This window comes from Anabas testudineus, chromosome 3 (assembly GCF_900324465.2).
Source record: "Anabas testudineus chromosome 3, fAnaTes1.2, whole genome shotgun sequence".
Lineage (NCBI taxonomy): Eukaryota > Metazoa > Chordata > Actinopteri > Anabantiformes > Anabantidae > Anabas > Anabas testudineus.
Window position 1 is genome coordinate 22,000,475 of NC_046612.1, and position 12,363 is coordinate 22,012,837.

At 42.1% G+C, this 12,363-nt stretch overlaps 1 protein-coding gene across 2 annotated transcripts in view; it reads right to left on the reverse strand.

The window, feature by feature from the left end:
• igf1rb (insulin-like growth factor 1b receptor) overlaps positions 1-8,608 on the reverse strand; it is a 46,727-nt gene extending 38,119 nt beyond the window's left edge. For both annotated transcript variants that reach the window (XM_026378174.1, XM_026378173.1), the window contains exons 1-2: positions 7,693-8,608; positions 1,082-1,648 (exon numbers count right to left, since the gene is read on the reverse strand). In XM_026378174.1, the coding sequence (XP_026233959.1) occupies positions 1,082-1,648; positions 7,693-7,783 (658 nt within the window). In that variant the 5' untranslated portion in view covers positions 7,784-8,608. The remainder of the gene's footprint in view (positions 1-1,081; positions 1,649-7,692) is intronic.
• Between the last annotated feature and the right edge of the window lie 3,755 nt (positions 8,609-12,363).

Sequence of the window (12,363 nt, forward strand, 5' to 3'; positions counted from 1 at the left end):
TTGTCCAAACTCCAACAACCCACAAAGCAGACCAGTTGCGTGTGTGTGTCAGGCATATTTGCATCTCTCTAATTGTGTGTGTGTGTGTGTGTGTGTGTGTGCACGCCTGCGTCTCTGTGTACGCTTCGAGTGTGTTTGATGATGTTGACTCCTGCGACACTTTCATGTCACAAGACTGAAAACATCAACATGCTGAGTCTGCAGCAAGGCGCCAGTCACCAGGGAAACAATTCAGCCAGACACACACACACACACACACACACACACACACACACACACACACACACACACACACACACACACACACAGACACACACACACACACACACACACACACACACACACACACACACACACAGACACAGTCAGCCAAAACACATTGTCTGAAAGGCACTGGCAAAACAAGTCATCTAAAACGCTGCAGCCGTAAACACAAAATTAAAGGGTGGGTTCACACTCTCTGTGCTTGTAGTAGTTTAAATTAAACTGTGGGGCATTTCTTACCTGTTCGTTTAAGGTGAGAACATTTGAACATTTGAATTGAACCTGAGTGGGATCAGGGCTCAAACATTCACCACTAGACACCTGAATATAAGGGGGACTGCCTTGTTTGAGAAACACTCACCAACACTGTGTTACTACAGGTAATTACACCAAAACACCAGTTTTTTTTTTTGTATCTACATAAACAGATTTTGACACCTGACAGCCAGTAGTTCCGTGTCCTCAGAAAACCTTTTCACAACAACGACACTGAGGTAAAACTGCAGACTGAACTTATTCCTCTGCTTAGCACTTTCCTATATGTGTTCCTAACTTGAACAAACACCTGCGATATATTACAGCAAAGATTTGCAGACAGGTCAATCATGCATAACAACACCCCACTGCTTTCCTGCTTCCCTGCAGCCAAAACACAACAGTTAAAGTGACAAGTAGCAGGCCACAGCTGCAGGCGCAGGGTCGTTCATTACACTCCCAAATCCACATCTACACAAATCGGGCCAAAGGCTTGACTGTCTGCACGATCTATTTGCAATTCAAATCCCCGATGAGCTATCATGTGTGACAGTCAGCTTACCTTTCTGGCAGTGATTGGAATTCCAGCAGCGGTAGTTGTAGTTGTTGTTGAACATGGTCTTTCTGCACTGAGGGCTTTTCTCCATGATGCCTGGACAAACATCGCTGCACTCCTTGGACTGCTTGTTTCCCGCGATGTAATTGTTGAACTCGGCGTCCATGATGAGGGACCAATCTATGGAGTCCAGGTAGCAGAGCTCTGGGTTCTTCTCAATGCGGATAGCGCCACGAGTGATGTTCCTCAAGTTGTACAAGCCGATATCCTTCAGGCTGGTCATCTCAAAAATCACCAGTGCGTAGTTGTAGAACAGGTTACGTCCACGGATGACGGCGAGGTTGGGAAAGAGCGTGCTCAAACTGTCCAGGCCAGACACCCGGAATAACAGCAGGTAGTCAGTGATCATAGTTAGCTTAGGGAAACTGAGGGAGCGGAAGACTTCCTGGTTGATGTTATTGTTGTTTTTGTCACCAATGAGGAGGATCTGCAAGTAGCCCTCCACCACTGTACAGTTCTCAAGCCGCCTGAATTCACTGATGTCATTGCCAATGTCGATGCTGGGACCACAGACTGCAGGGGGGAAGCAAAAGGAGAGTGTGAGATGACCGTGTTACTGTTACATTCAATAATAACACACAAATCCAACACCTCACTTTCTCTGGCATTCTTTTTCTGCTGCGTCTTACTGCAATAAAATATCTGCTTTACCTACTCGTCATGAAAACAGCAGCATTCCTACAAATGATCTGGAGATTTCATTTGTTGGCCAACTCTAAAGCTGCTACATGTGGCAATAACAAAATACTCCAACCTGATATTTATAAAGAGATGTTTACCCAATACATATCTTAAATACTGACAGTACATTTGAGCTGGGCTGTTGTTGACACAACATGTTTTCGTTGCAGTTCTTATTTTCAACGTGAGCTTAACATAAAGTAAATACTAGAGTCAGGTTCTACTCAAACTTCAGTTAACATAACGCAATAACGTTTAGACGGCTCTGCCTTCCGGATATTGTTGCTTTAGTATCTACCTAATACGACCACACTTTTTTTGTTTCACTGTCTGCTTTTATAAATCTTTCATAACACTATGACATCAAAGGCCCAGAGGCTTTTCTGCTATAAAAGATATCATCCATAAAACATCCACACTGTGTTGATCAAATACAGTATATGTGATAAAAGAACTTGTGAAACGATGGACAAAATGAAACATGGCAGAGTTTCACAATCACTACAGCCACATTATTTCATATAAGTACAGCCACAGCAGCAGCTCTCCTTACGCTGTACCTAGTAAGTCGCTCTGGATAAAAGCATCTGCCAATTAACACACTGGTGTTATAAGTACAATGTTTACTACCTTAGTTAGCAGTAAACTCAAATCACAGCTGTGGTTGATGGTAGTATCCTCAGCCGCAAAATGTCATTTAATCACAATCATTCCATCCAACAGCTGTCAAGACATTTCGCTTTAAACTGCAAAAGCCAATCTCATGGTGGCGTAAAAGTCACGGGATGGCCGAAGTCAGCAGGAAACATCGAGCTGCCACCTGTGCGTGGCGCCAAAATGAAAAGTGAGGGGATCCCCGAGAGCCGCAATGTTAAAGGACAAAGCCGCTGTTATTCTATTAATGTTATTAAGACATTCTATGCACACTACAAATAGCAGTGAATGGCATTTACTCACTGTGAGGTCTCTGACAAACTTACAACATCTGGTACAGAGTCACAAGAAATACACAGGAAGGGACGGTGGCGTATGATGGATTCGCAGAACGACATTTGTTTAAGTGAGGGAGACGCTAAGAGCTCAGAGTGGCTCAGTGATGTGTTTTTATAGTTTCTGGAACAACAATGTAGGTTTATGGCACCGATAAATAAGATACAGTATTGTTACAGTGGGGAGATGAAATTCACTGTTGGTTAAATATAGACACAACCAGTCTTCTCCTTTAACAGGGAAAAGTGGGGTGGTGGGGGGAACTCTCGACCTGCTGCAGTCTCTGCAAACACTATGATCTAGTGAATCTATGGTAGAAGTTACTGTATGTCTGGGCTTGCAAAGCACAGACAACAAAGGATCGTTTGTGTGCTCTCTGATGTGAACAAATTGTAAAATACATGTATTTATACACTTATGTTCAGTGTAAAATAGACTTGTTGACATGCACCTTGTTTTTAATCTCTCTGATTAGTGCTGTTATTTACTGAGACGGGAAATAGACTCCGATTCTGCTTCAACAAAGAAATACGTCGAACCAAAACAACTACAAAGAAAAGCGTTGAACAAAGCAGGTGCTCTGGATTCTGTGTGGCCTTTGAATCATCTGAGCCTGCATCATAAAAAGGTTTGGTAAGGCATGCTGGTGATGATTGGTGATGATAGGTGGAGTGTTTGCCTTTCCAACTTTTACTCCTACCTGTGTGCTGCACTCTAAACAATACTTAGCCTGAAGCCTCAGCAGCACCCACAGAAACATGGAGGCCATTATCGCACATCACTGTGAGGAGGATTTAGACTTCAAAAGCTGGAGGGCAGTGAGTCATGGAAAACTCACACCAACCAGCTAACAGGTTGTCACACTACGACTTTAATGTTGGCCTATAAAGTTTTACTGTACGTGTGTGACGCGAATAGGTTTGGGAAAGACTACGCTTTCTCAGCAAACAATAAATTGTTCTCTTCATTAAAGCATTTTATTATTAAACAATAAGTCTGGTGTTGCAGGTTTAACGAGTCAAACTATATTGGCATAGCACATATTACTATATAATTTTGAAATTAAGTAAGTTGGCAGGGTAAAATGCAGTCAAACTGTTTCCTTTTCGGCCTCCTGAACTGGGTAAACTAAGGTGATGAAGTATATTATATTTATTTTTTCTATTATTTTATTTATCACACAGGATTTTCAATGGAAAGACAAGTCAAGGTTTGCTGTGCAAAGTGATGTTGAATGTGATTATGCACGTTCATAAACACATTCAATGCAAAATATAAAATCAGTTACAGACCGTGCTGCTGATCCCCAGAACATGGTGTTTCTTTATAAATCAGAGTTGGAATAAAGTTTAATTTCCAAAAGAACACCCTGAACTTTTCTGTGTCAGGGGATATTTTCTCAATGTTGTCTGATGGCGTAGGAACAAAAATAAATAAATAAATAAATAAAACACATAGACCAATACTGTCTATAATCCATAACTGCTTAGCTGCACTCAAATAACTTACCATTAGCTGCCTAACTAGCTAACTTATCATTTTATAAAACAAAAACAAACAAACAAAAAAAAAAACATTCCCTATACCCATTTCATATTAGTGGATCAGAACTCCAGGGTCTGTAGTTCGATTCCTGGTTTCTCCTGACTACTTGTCGAGGTGACAAGACACCTAACCCCTGTAGTACTAAAATGTACTGTATTTCAGTATGAAGTTATGAGTCTTCATTTCAATCAACTATTCAATTAATTAATTTTATTATGATCATCTACACACAACTCAAACCGGCATCTCCTGTTTGAAATGGGTACTAAATTTCACGATGTGGCAGCAACTTTACAAATGTTGACTTTTGTCACCTTTAAGAGGATAAATCTTATTTAACACCTTAGTTTTACAAATGGCACGCATGAAGCAACAAGTGTCGGGGGCTGCAGCACAGCCCTGATAAGTCACCAAGTGTCTGCAGATGTCTATGAAAAAAAAAACGGTCTTCACAACTACGTGCATAAAAGACATACAGTACAAACAGTGTTAATCTCAAGCGGATGTGAATTCAAATTGAGTTAGCACTCCTTGCAGTCAATAGTACTTTTCAGACCTAATGTGCTTGTGAAACTGGAAACCAGCAATGGTATTCAATAGTGAAAAGAGGAGAGAAAAAAGAAGAAAGTTGAGTTCACTTGTTTGTTAGTTTATTGGGTTAAACAAGTTCAAGGCTGTACTATGATTTCCACTAAAAAGCACCTCTACAGACAACACATAGCTTATACCCAGTGTAGGATTGTTAATCTCCTTCAACCACATTGTTTTTTTATTAAAAAAAAGGAAAGCTACATGGTTTTTGAAAAACAGCCTCAGTCTTCTCTAGACAGGATGTGAGAAACAGAGCAGGCAGCTTGCTGTTTTGACAGTCTGTCTAATGTAAATCTACTCATCACCGCACACCATCAGAGGCTGTCAGCGAGCTGCATACCTGTTAATACAATCCCAACTCCAAGGCATGTAAAAAGACGCAGTGCCTAGTGATGTTACATCACCACAGCCACAGCATTTCACCCACTGTAGCCTCACTGCAACGCCAAAATGACCATCTTTCATGTGAACCGGTACTCACCACACTCGTGAAAACCGTAAACAAAGTTTCTGACTTACACTCCAGCATGAAGTGACAATACAAATAGTAGGTGTAGCAGTTTGATAACTCCCCCTTCCTCTCCTTCCTCCCTGACACATTTTAAATAGCTGAGTACACAAACCTATCTCTGCAGCTTTGATGAGCCTCCAGATCACATATTTACTTTTGATAACCTTTTCCGATCTGGCTGCAGCACCCAGACTGTCTGCACACCATCAGGGGAAACACACTAGAAGCACCGTAGGACAAGAAATAGGAAGCAATACGCCCTCTGAGCTTGTGCTTTATTTACTACCACTAGACTGCAGCAAGTCTGTTTACTCCGCAGTGCCATCCTGTTAGTGACAGGCTGCCCTAGGGAAAACATTTTCAGAAATACTTTTCCACATGAGAGGTAAGGTGTGAAGAAATATGCCATCACGCATTACCAAAACATCATACTTGACAGATAAAACTTGTTCGGTTTATCTGAAAAGCTGCGTCCACATTAGCAGGGCTTAACCGGATTAACCCAAACCTGCCGGCTGCCCTTTAGTCCCAACTGATACTGGTAAAACAGTGAGAGTGCTCAGAGTTTAGCCACAAAACAGACCTTAAGACAGCTCCACACTGAAGTGAGAATAAATGTAGAATTTCGATGGGAGAACCTCTCTGCTGGTCCTCGGTTTGTCCTGCAACCACTAGGGCTAACAGTAAACCCCATAACACACAGTTCACAAACTCCTCACTCTTTCCAATCAACAGAACTTTGTCTGTTTTGCTTGCGAATGTACTTTGGCTTGGTCTATTTTAAAACCCAGACCCTGTTCAACCCCCTAACCCACCCCTCCCCAACCATGTCATGATGAATCGGATGAATCGAGAAGCCTAGTTTACAGTATAGCTGGAAACATGGAAAACTTTCATATGGCAACACATAAATATAACTTCAAATTCATTAGAAAGCGGCGAGCCCTGGTATGCTTCTCATAGTTTGTCACTAGAAAGTCATGATTCATGAACAAAGTCATCTGTGTGGCATTTGCTGATTCTTCCCAAAGTTTTAAAGCTATACTGAAAAACTGTTCATTTCAGGGCATCATCACTGGGCTACAATTTACAGCCTCAGCCTTTGTGGTTCCCATCATTTGCCCAATGGGAGGACGTTGCCGTGCCTGACCGTCGCAGCTGCAGCAGTCTGGTATCCATGAAAATAATACCAAGGTCAAGGTATCCCCAGGTTTGTTTAGCAAAGGACAAAAGAGTGGCTGTGTACTGTTAAAGAAAAAAACACAGTGATGCCTTTGATCAAAAAGTGTCCATTGCTGTGATTTCAGTCAATGCTGAGGGAGCGTGTAGAACATCTCCACACGTATGAATGACAATGTTATGTTTTGTTCAACCAGGCTCAGAAGACTTGAACTCACGAAACTCATCCATGTAACTAAATTAAGTGTAAATCTCTAACTTTTTACATGTACAAGTAACTTTTTTACATTGTCTGCTGCCGCTCTAAGAGCCCGAACAGGCCGTTTACAGTAGTTTGTCCTCTATTTAGTACGAAAACAATTCACACTTCTGGATGCAGAGGAGGACAACCTCAACTGAACTCTAAACTACCCTATCATTTCTCGAGGTCCTATTTCTGTTGGGCGTTTTCGTGTAGTTGCGATCACAGATACAGTCCGTCGTTTGTTGATTCTGATTCACCACGTTGTGACTCAGAGTTGTGGTGTGTATATTTAGCTTGACTGACTTTCTCCATCAGCTGAGTCACAGTAATGTATTTACCATACTTAAACAAACTCATTTCTGTGTTTTTTTTGTTTTTTTTGAAAACAAATTACAACTAGACTTACTACAATTAAACCACTAAACCATACTTACTTGCACTCCTGGAATAATGCCATAACCAAAAAAGTTTTTACCAGTGACATAAAGTTAGATTTCGTGTGAAAACAAATAGTATTGTATTGTAACACACAACATCTGTAGTGCAAGCTTAGTGTGTGTTCATAACTTATATTATCCTATAACTTCACACCTACACTGTGATTTTCCACATTTTTCTTCCACATATGTTGCGATATAATAAGAAACTTGTCAATACTGTCTAGTTCACACAGCGTTGTATTTTAGGATTTCAACAGGAAAACGTGGTCTTTTCACTGTGACTCATCCTGACCTTATTTCCCACATTAGAACAGCAGTGAAGCATTGAAACAGCCCGTGTTTCCCATGTGTAGTCGTGTGGAGCAGCGTTACTTACTCTCTGCGGCGGCGGGCCGGAGGCAGGACGACAGACCCAGCATCAGACCCCAAAACAAGGTCAAGCGGCTCCTTTCCATTCGAGACCTCATTCCTGGATAAGTAAATCCTCCCAAATCCTGCAAATAAATATGTTGCGGGGACAAAACGTCGGCAGAACCTGGTCAGAATGATAAAAGCGCTTTTCAGTCTTCAGCCAGAACCTTTTAGCAGTTAGCCGGCTAATGGAGCTAAGAGCTACTACAAACAGGCTAGCAGGATAGCTCTCTCACGTTTGCTAACGGGAGTCCAATCGGGCTCCAAAGATCACCGATTTATTCCCTCGGCCAGATAATGTGTATTCATAGTTCTGTTTATTCCTGCCAAAAACAACAGCGCGTTGACGTGTACGAGGGGAGCGGTGCGGCTAAACCAGCGATGGGGATTCCTCTGTAATCCGCATCTTCACACTCCATAACTGGAGGAAAAGACGTTGAACGTCCCGCTGCTGAAGGATCCTCAGGAGGCGGAAAACGGGTCAAACCCACCTAAAACTGGGATGGAAAGAGGCGGCGGAGGGTAAACGATAACATACTAATTTGACACACAGACGCCTTGTGTGGACGACACGACGCGTGTTTCGAAAATTTCTGGATAAAATCTGGTGTCAGACTGCAGCCTCCTTCTCCGCCTCCTCCTCCACCTCAGCCGCTCATCATGCGCACACACACCGCGTTGTTGTGGTGGCCGTAATTCACCGTCAGACCCGCGGAAGATGGTGTAGCTCGCCTTGAGTTGCTCCGACTGAGGCCGAGCCCTCTGGCAGTCTAAAGCCGTCCGTCGACGGACAGCGGGCAGGTAACGCAGGAAGACAGATTAACGCACAGGTACAGCCGCGGTCTGCTTCAGTCTGCCGTGTTCGCTGTAAACACGGCGCCCTGCACAGAGATCGTCACTATTTGGGAAGATGAATCACTCCGGCTAGTGTCCCGCCTCCCAGTCTGGGAAAGTGGGCGTCGCTCTTCTGCACTTCAGCCGCCATAGGAGAGCAGTTACCATAGCGACTGGTCTGGCACAAGAGGATCAGTTTTATCTTTTCATGCTCACGCTACTTTGGACCGGATAAACACTGAATTTCACTATATATACTACTCATCGTAGTCGTGCGTTATCATCATCAGATGCAACACACCACGTCATCTTCGTTCCTTCCCATCAGTGAGGTTATGAGGTGGACGGTCACTGATTTAACAGTAGCTCACAAATAAAAGTATTATAAAAATGACGGTGACACAGGTTTATGCCCGTATTCGTAAATTTTCACGTTACCACCGCGAGCGATCCAAAATGTGGACAGAGTGAGACCTCCGTGCTTGCTCCTACTCTCTGGTCACCGCCGTAGCGACTCCGTTTACAACGCGGTGTGGTGGAAATCCGGGATGCTGGTCCAGGATCAGGGTTGTTTTGCTGCTCACAAACACACAGCGAAGGGTTGTCTGTCTGCACCACCTGTAATTATTCCTGATCACTCTACGCAGTCACAGATGGGTCTTCGTATGTGTATTTTGTCGTGGGCCTGTGCTTACTGGTGATGTCAATTGGCTCTTCGTGTAATTGCTTATATTAATAAACATACGTGTCTGTATTGTTTCTGTCTTATTATGTAGACATAAAATAACGCGACAGTGGTCGATTCTGATTTAGAAATCAAAGTGTTATAGTGTTAAATATAGGCCTACTCATATATTTCAACCAACTAATAAAATCACAAAGACATATGAAACGTATGTGATTTTCTCCACATTAAACATTGAACATTTTAGAAAATGAACTCCTTCAAAAACATGCCACGGTTAAGTCATGTCTTCTGTGGAGCTTGGGAACAACTCATGCAAAAACTCTGGAGCCTGTTTTTCCTCTGAAAAGGCACAGAAATGCTGCCATCCAGAGGACACAGAGACCAACTGCAGAGTTCCCCTTCACAGCAAAATCCACGAGTGAGGGTCTTCAAATGAAAATTAATTAGATAAGGAAAGATATAAAAAGATGCCTTTGTTCTTTTTGAAGAGATTGATTTAAATACAAATGGACTTCTTTGCACTTTTTCTTCTACACGGGTCACAGTGGTTGTTGACAAAGTGTTAGAGCTTTGTCCAATCCACAGTATGGAGCTGAACAGGGATGTTAACTGTCAACATTGGCCAGGTAAACCTATTGAGCTCCAAAAAAACTCCTCATATTAAGAGGGAAAATAAAGTCCTGAGCAGGATATTTTGGGAGGTAGGGGAGTGCCCCTCACATCCTGGAATTTTAAAACAGCTCATCTCGTTACGCTGAATTTTACTTTATTTGAGACACAGACAGGTCCGGTTAATGACCTTTTGATGCCTGAGGCCCAGGCTGAGGAAGCAGAGGGGCAGCAGCTTGTGATGGTGTGAGAGAAGCAGACAGTAAACAAAACTGTCCGTAGAAGAGCCCCTGACCATTTTGATTATCCCTGTAATTACAGGCCGCTTTCATCACTACACAGAACACAGATGTATTATTGGAACGCCACACATTACCTCAGCCCTGGCAAGCAGCACTCAGCGCCCGTCACAATCCAACAATTATCAGTGAGAGAAAAAAAAAGTGGACATTAAAAAATGAAGTGAATATCAGTGGCCACCCAAGAGTCCAAATACAGTGAGTCACCCACTAACAAGTGCTCACTGTACCAACATGACCCCCCTATGCCAGAGAATGTTGTGCCTGTCCACTTGCATTTGTTAAGTCCCTATTCAAGTCCCCATGAAGGCAGCCGGCGGGCCCACCTACCTCGACTGTCCCGGTGGAATCCATTCTCGCATTGCACTCATGTGGAAATAAGCCTGTTTACCACCAACGGGTCACACATGCTAATGAGCGTCTGTTTGTTTTCCACTGTGCTCATGCAGGAGGAAGGGAATTTAGCGAGGAAATAATGGATGATATGCAGACAAGAGTCTGGGTGGCTTTGCCACACTAATGATGAAAAATGTATAACAGAGAATTAATGGATATGAAATCAGAACAGGAAATGTGGCCTGACATTTTGATGCTGCTGAGGATGATTACACAGAAATACAAAACATTGTCTGACCTCGTTTGAAAATGGTGTAGTTGTGGGTCAAGGATCCACAGATAGACTGACACAAGACACTCAAAAGGTTTGTCTGATTAACCTCCGCATTACAGGTTAGGTGTGATAATGAATAAAAGGGCAAATACTTGGTAGATACTCTTCCACTTCATACACTGTCCTGTGCATTGTTTCCATTGATGACAGAGCAGTCCATCTTCAGAAAAGTGATTTTCTGAGCTCGTCGCTTATTGAGATTTCTAAAAGAAATAGTTTGTTGAGAATTAGTTTGCCAATATATAATGATAGACACACACACACTTCAGGAACTAGCACGTGTACTTTCAACATACAAATCCATGATAATACAGTAAATGTTCAATTTTCCTTTAAATTATTCTGAACTTTTAATTCTCCATGTATGATCTGTTGTGCACCTTCATTATTACACCTGCTCCTCCCTGACAACTTGAAGTAATTCAAACCAGACTCGACAGACTTGACTTCATTTTTCTTATTGTTGGTAATCTTGAGCAAAGAACTCAACCTTCAGCTGTTTTGAGGCTGCTCACAACAGTACTTTGCTGATAAAGATCACCTGTGTAGGTTACAAGTGCCACGTTTTATTATACCTCAGATAATACAATCACAGAGAAGAGAGGCCTTGTTTGAATATCTGTGTAGGAGGTAAAAGTTGAAAAAACGCTAATGTGTGTTTGCTAATGTATGTACTTCTGTAGGTTTGTTACAGACAGAAGTAATGTTATTTACTTATCTCTGTTTATATATGAGATATCTAGATTTCAGAATATTCTATGCAAGGCTTAGATGTAAATTACATTTTGCAGTATCAATGGCAGTAGTCATGGGCTTTTTTTCACAGCTGATATTTTGAGTTGTCACAGTAGAAAAAGCACAAGCGTTAGGACACTATGGACAGTATGGAACAAACACATCAGTAAGATGTAGAGTGTGGATGTACGTACATACATATATATAGTCTAAATAATGTGTATGTGGGTTTGTAAACGGACTGGTGGCTAGGGTGTGGGCGAACTGGGAAATAGTGGGTTTGGGGCAGGTATTAGGCAAAGACAAAGAAGAAAATAAGAAGGAGAGGGAAAGATATAAAAGTGAGAAAAGAGAAAGAAAGAAAAAAATTAAGAAATTAAAGAAAAGGAAGTAAGCAAATATATGTATCAATAAATAATGAGTATAGATAAATGCATGTATTATATTTACTACTACCCTTGCTTTATCTTACAATTTGCAATTTGTTTGCAACGGACCATTAGTCAAGAAAGATGGTTGCTGCATCAGCGGTGATCTTTAGGGGGCTCCAGAACAACCCACCTGGGTGTAACCCTCTGTTAATTGTGGCTGACGTATATTCTTCAGCTCTGAGTCACTGTCAACACTAATGGGTGAGATTTGGTGCATTGGTTGATGTCCTCTCAAACAGCCCCAAAGAGGGGGCCTGTTTATTAGGGCTTAACAGTCGAGAGGTGTAGTGGTTGAGAGCATTTTAATGTCACAAGACAGGAGCTAAAAACGGACTCAGGTCGTATCTTTGTGGAATTGCTGTGGGTTTCA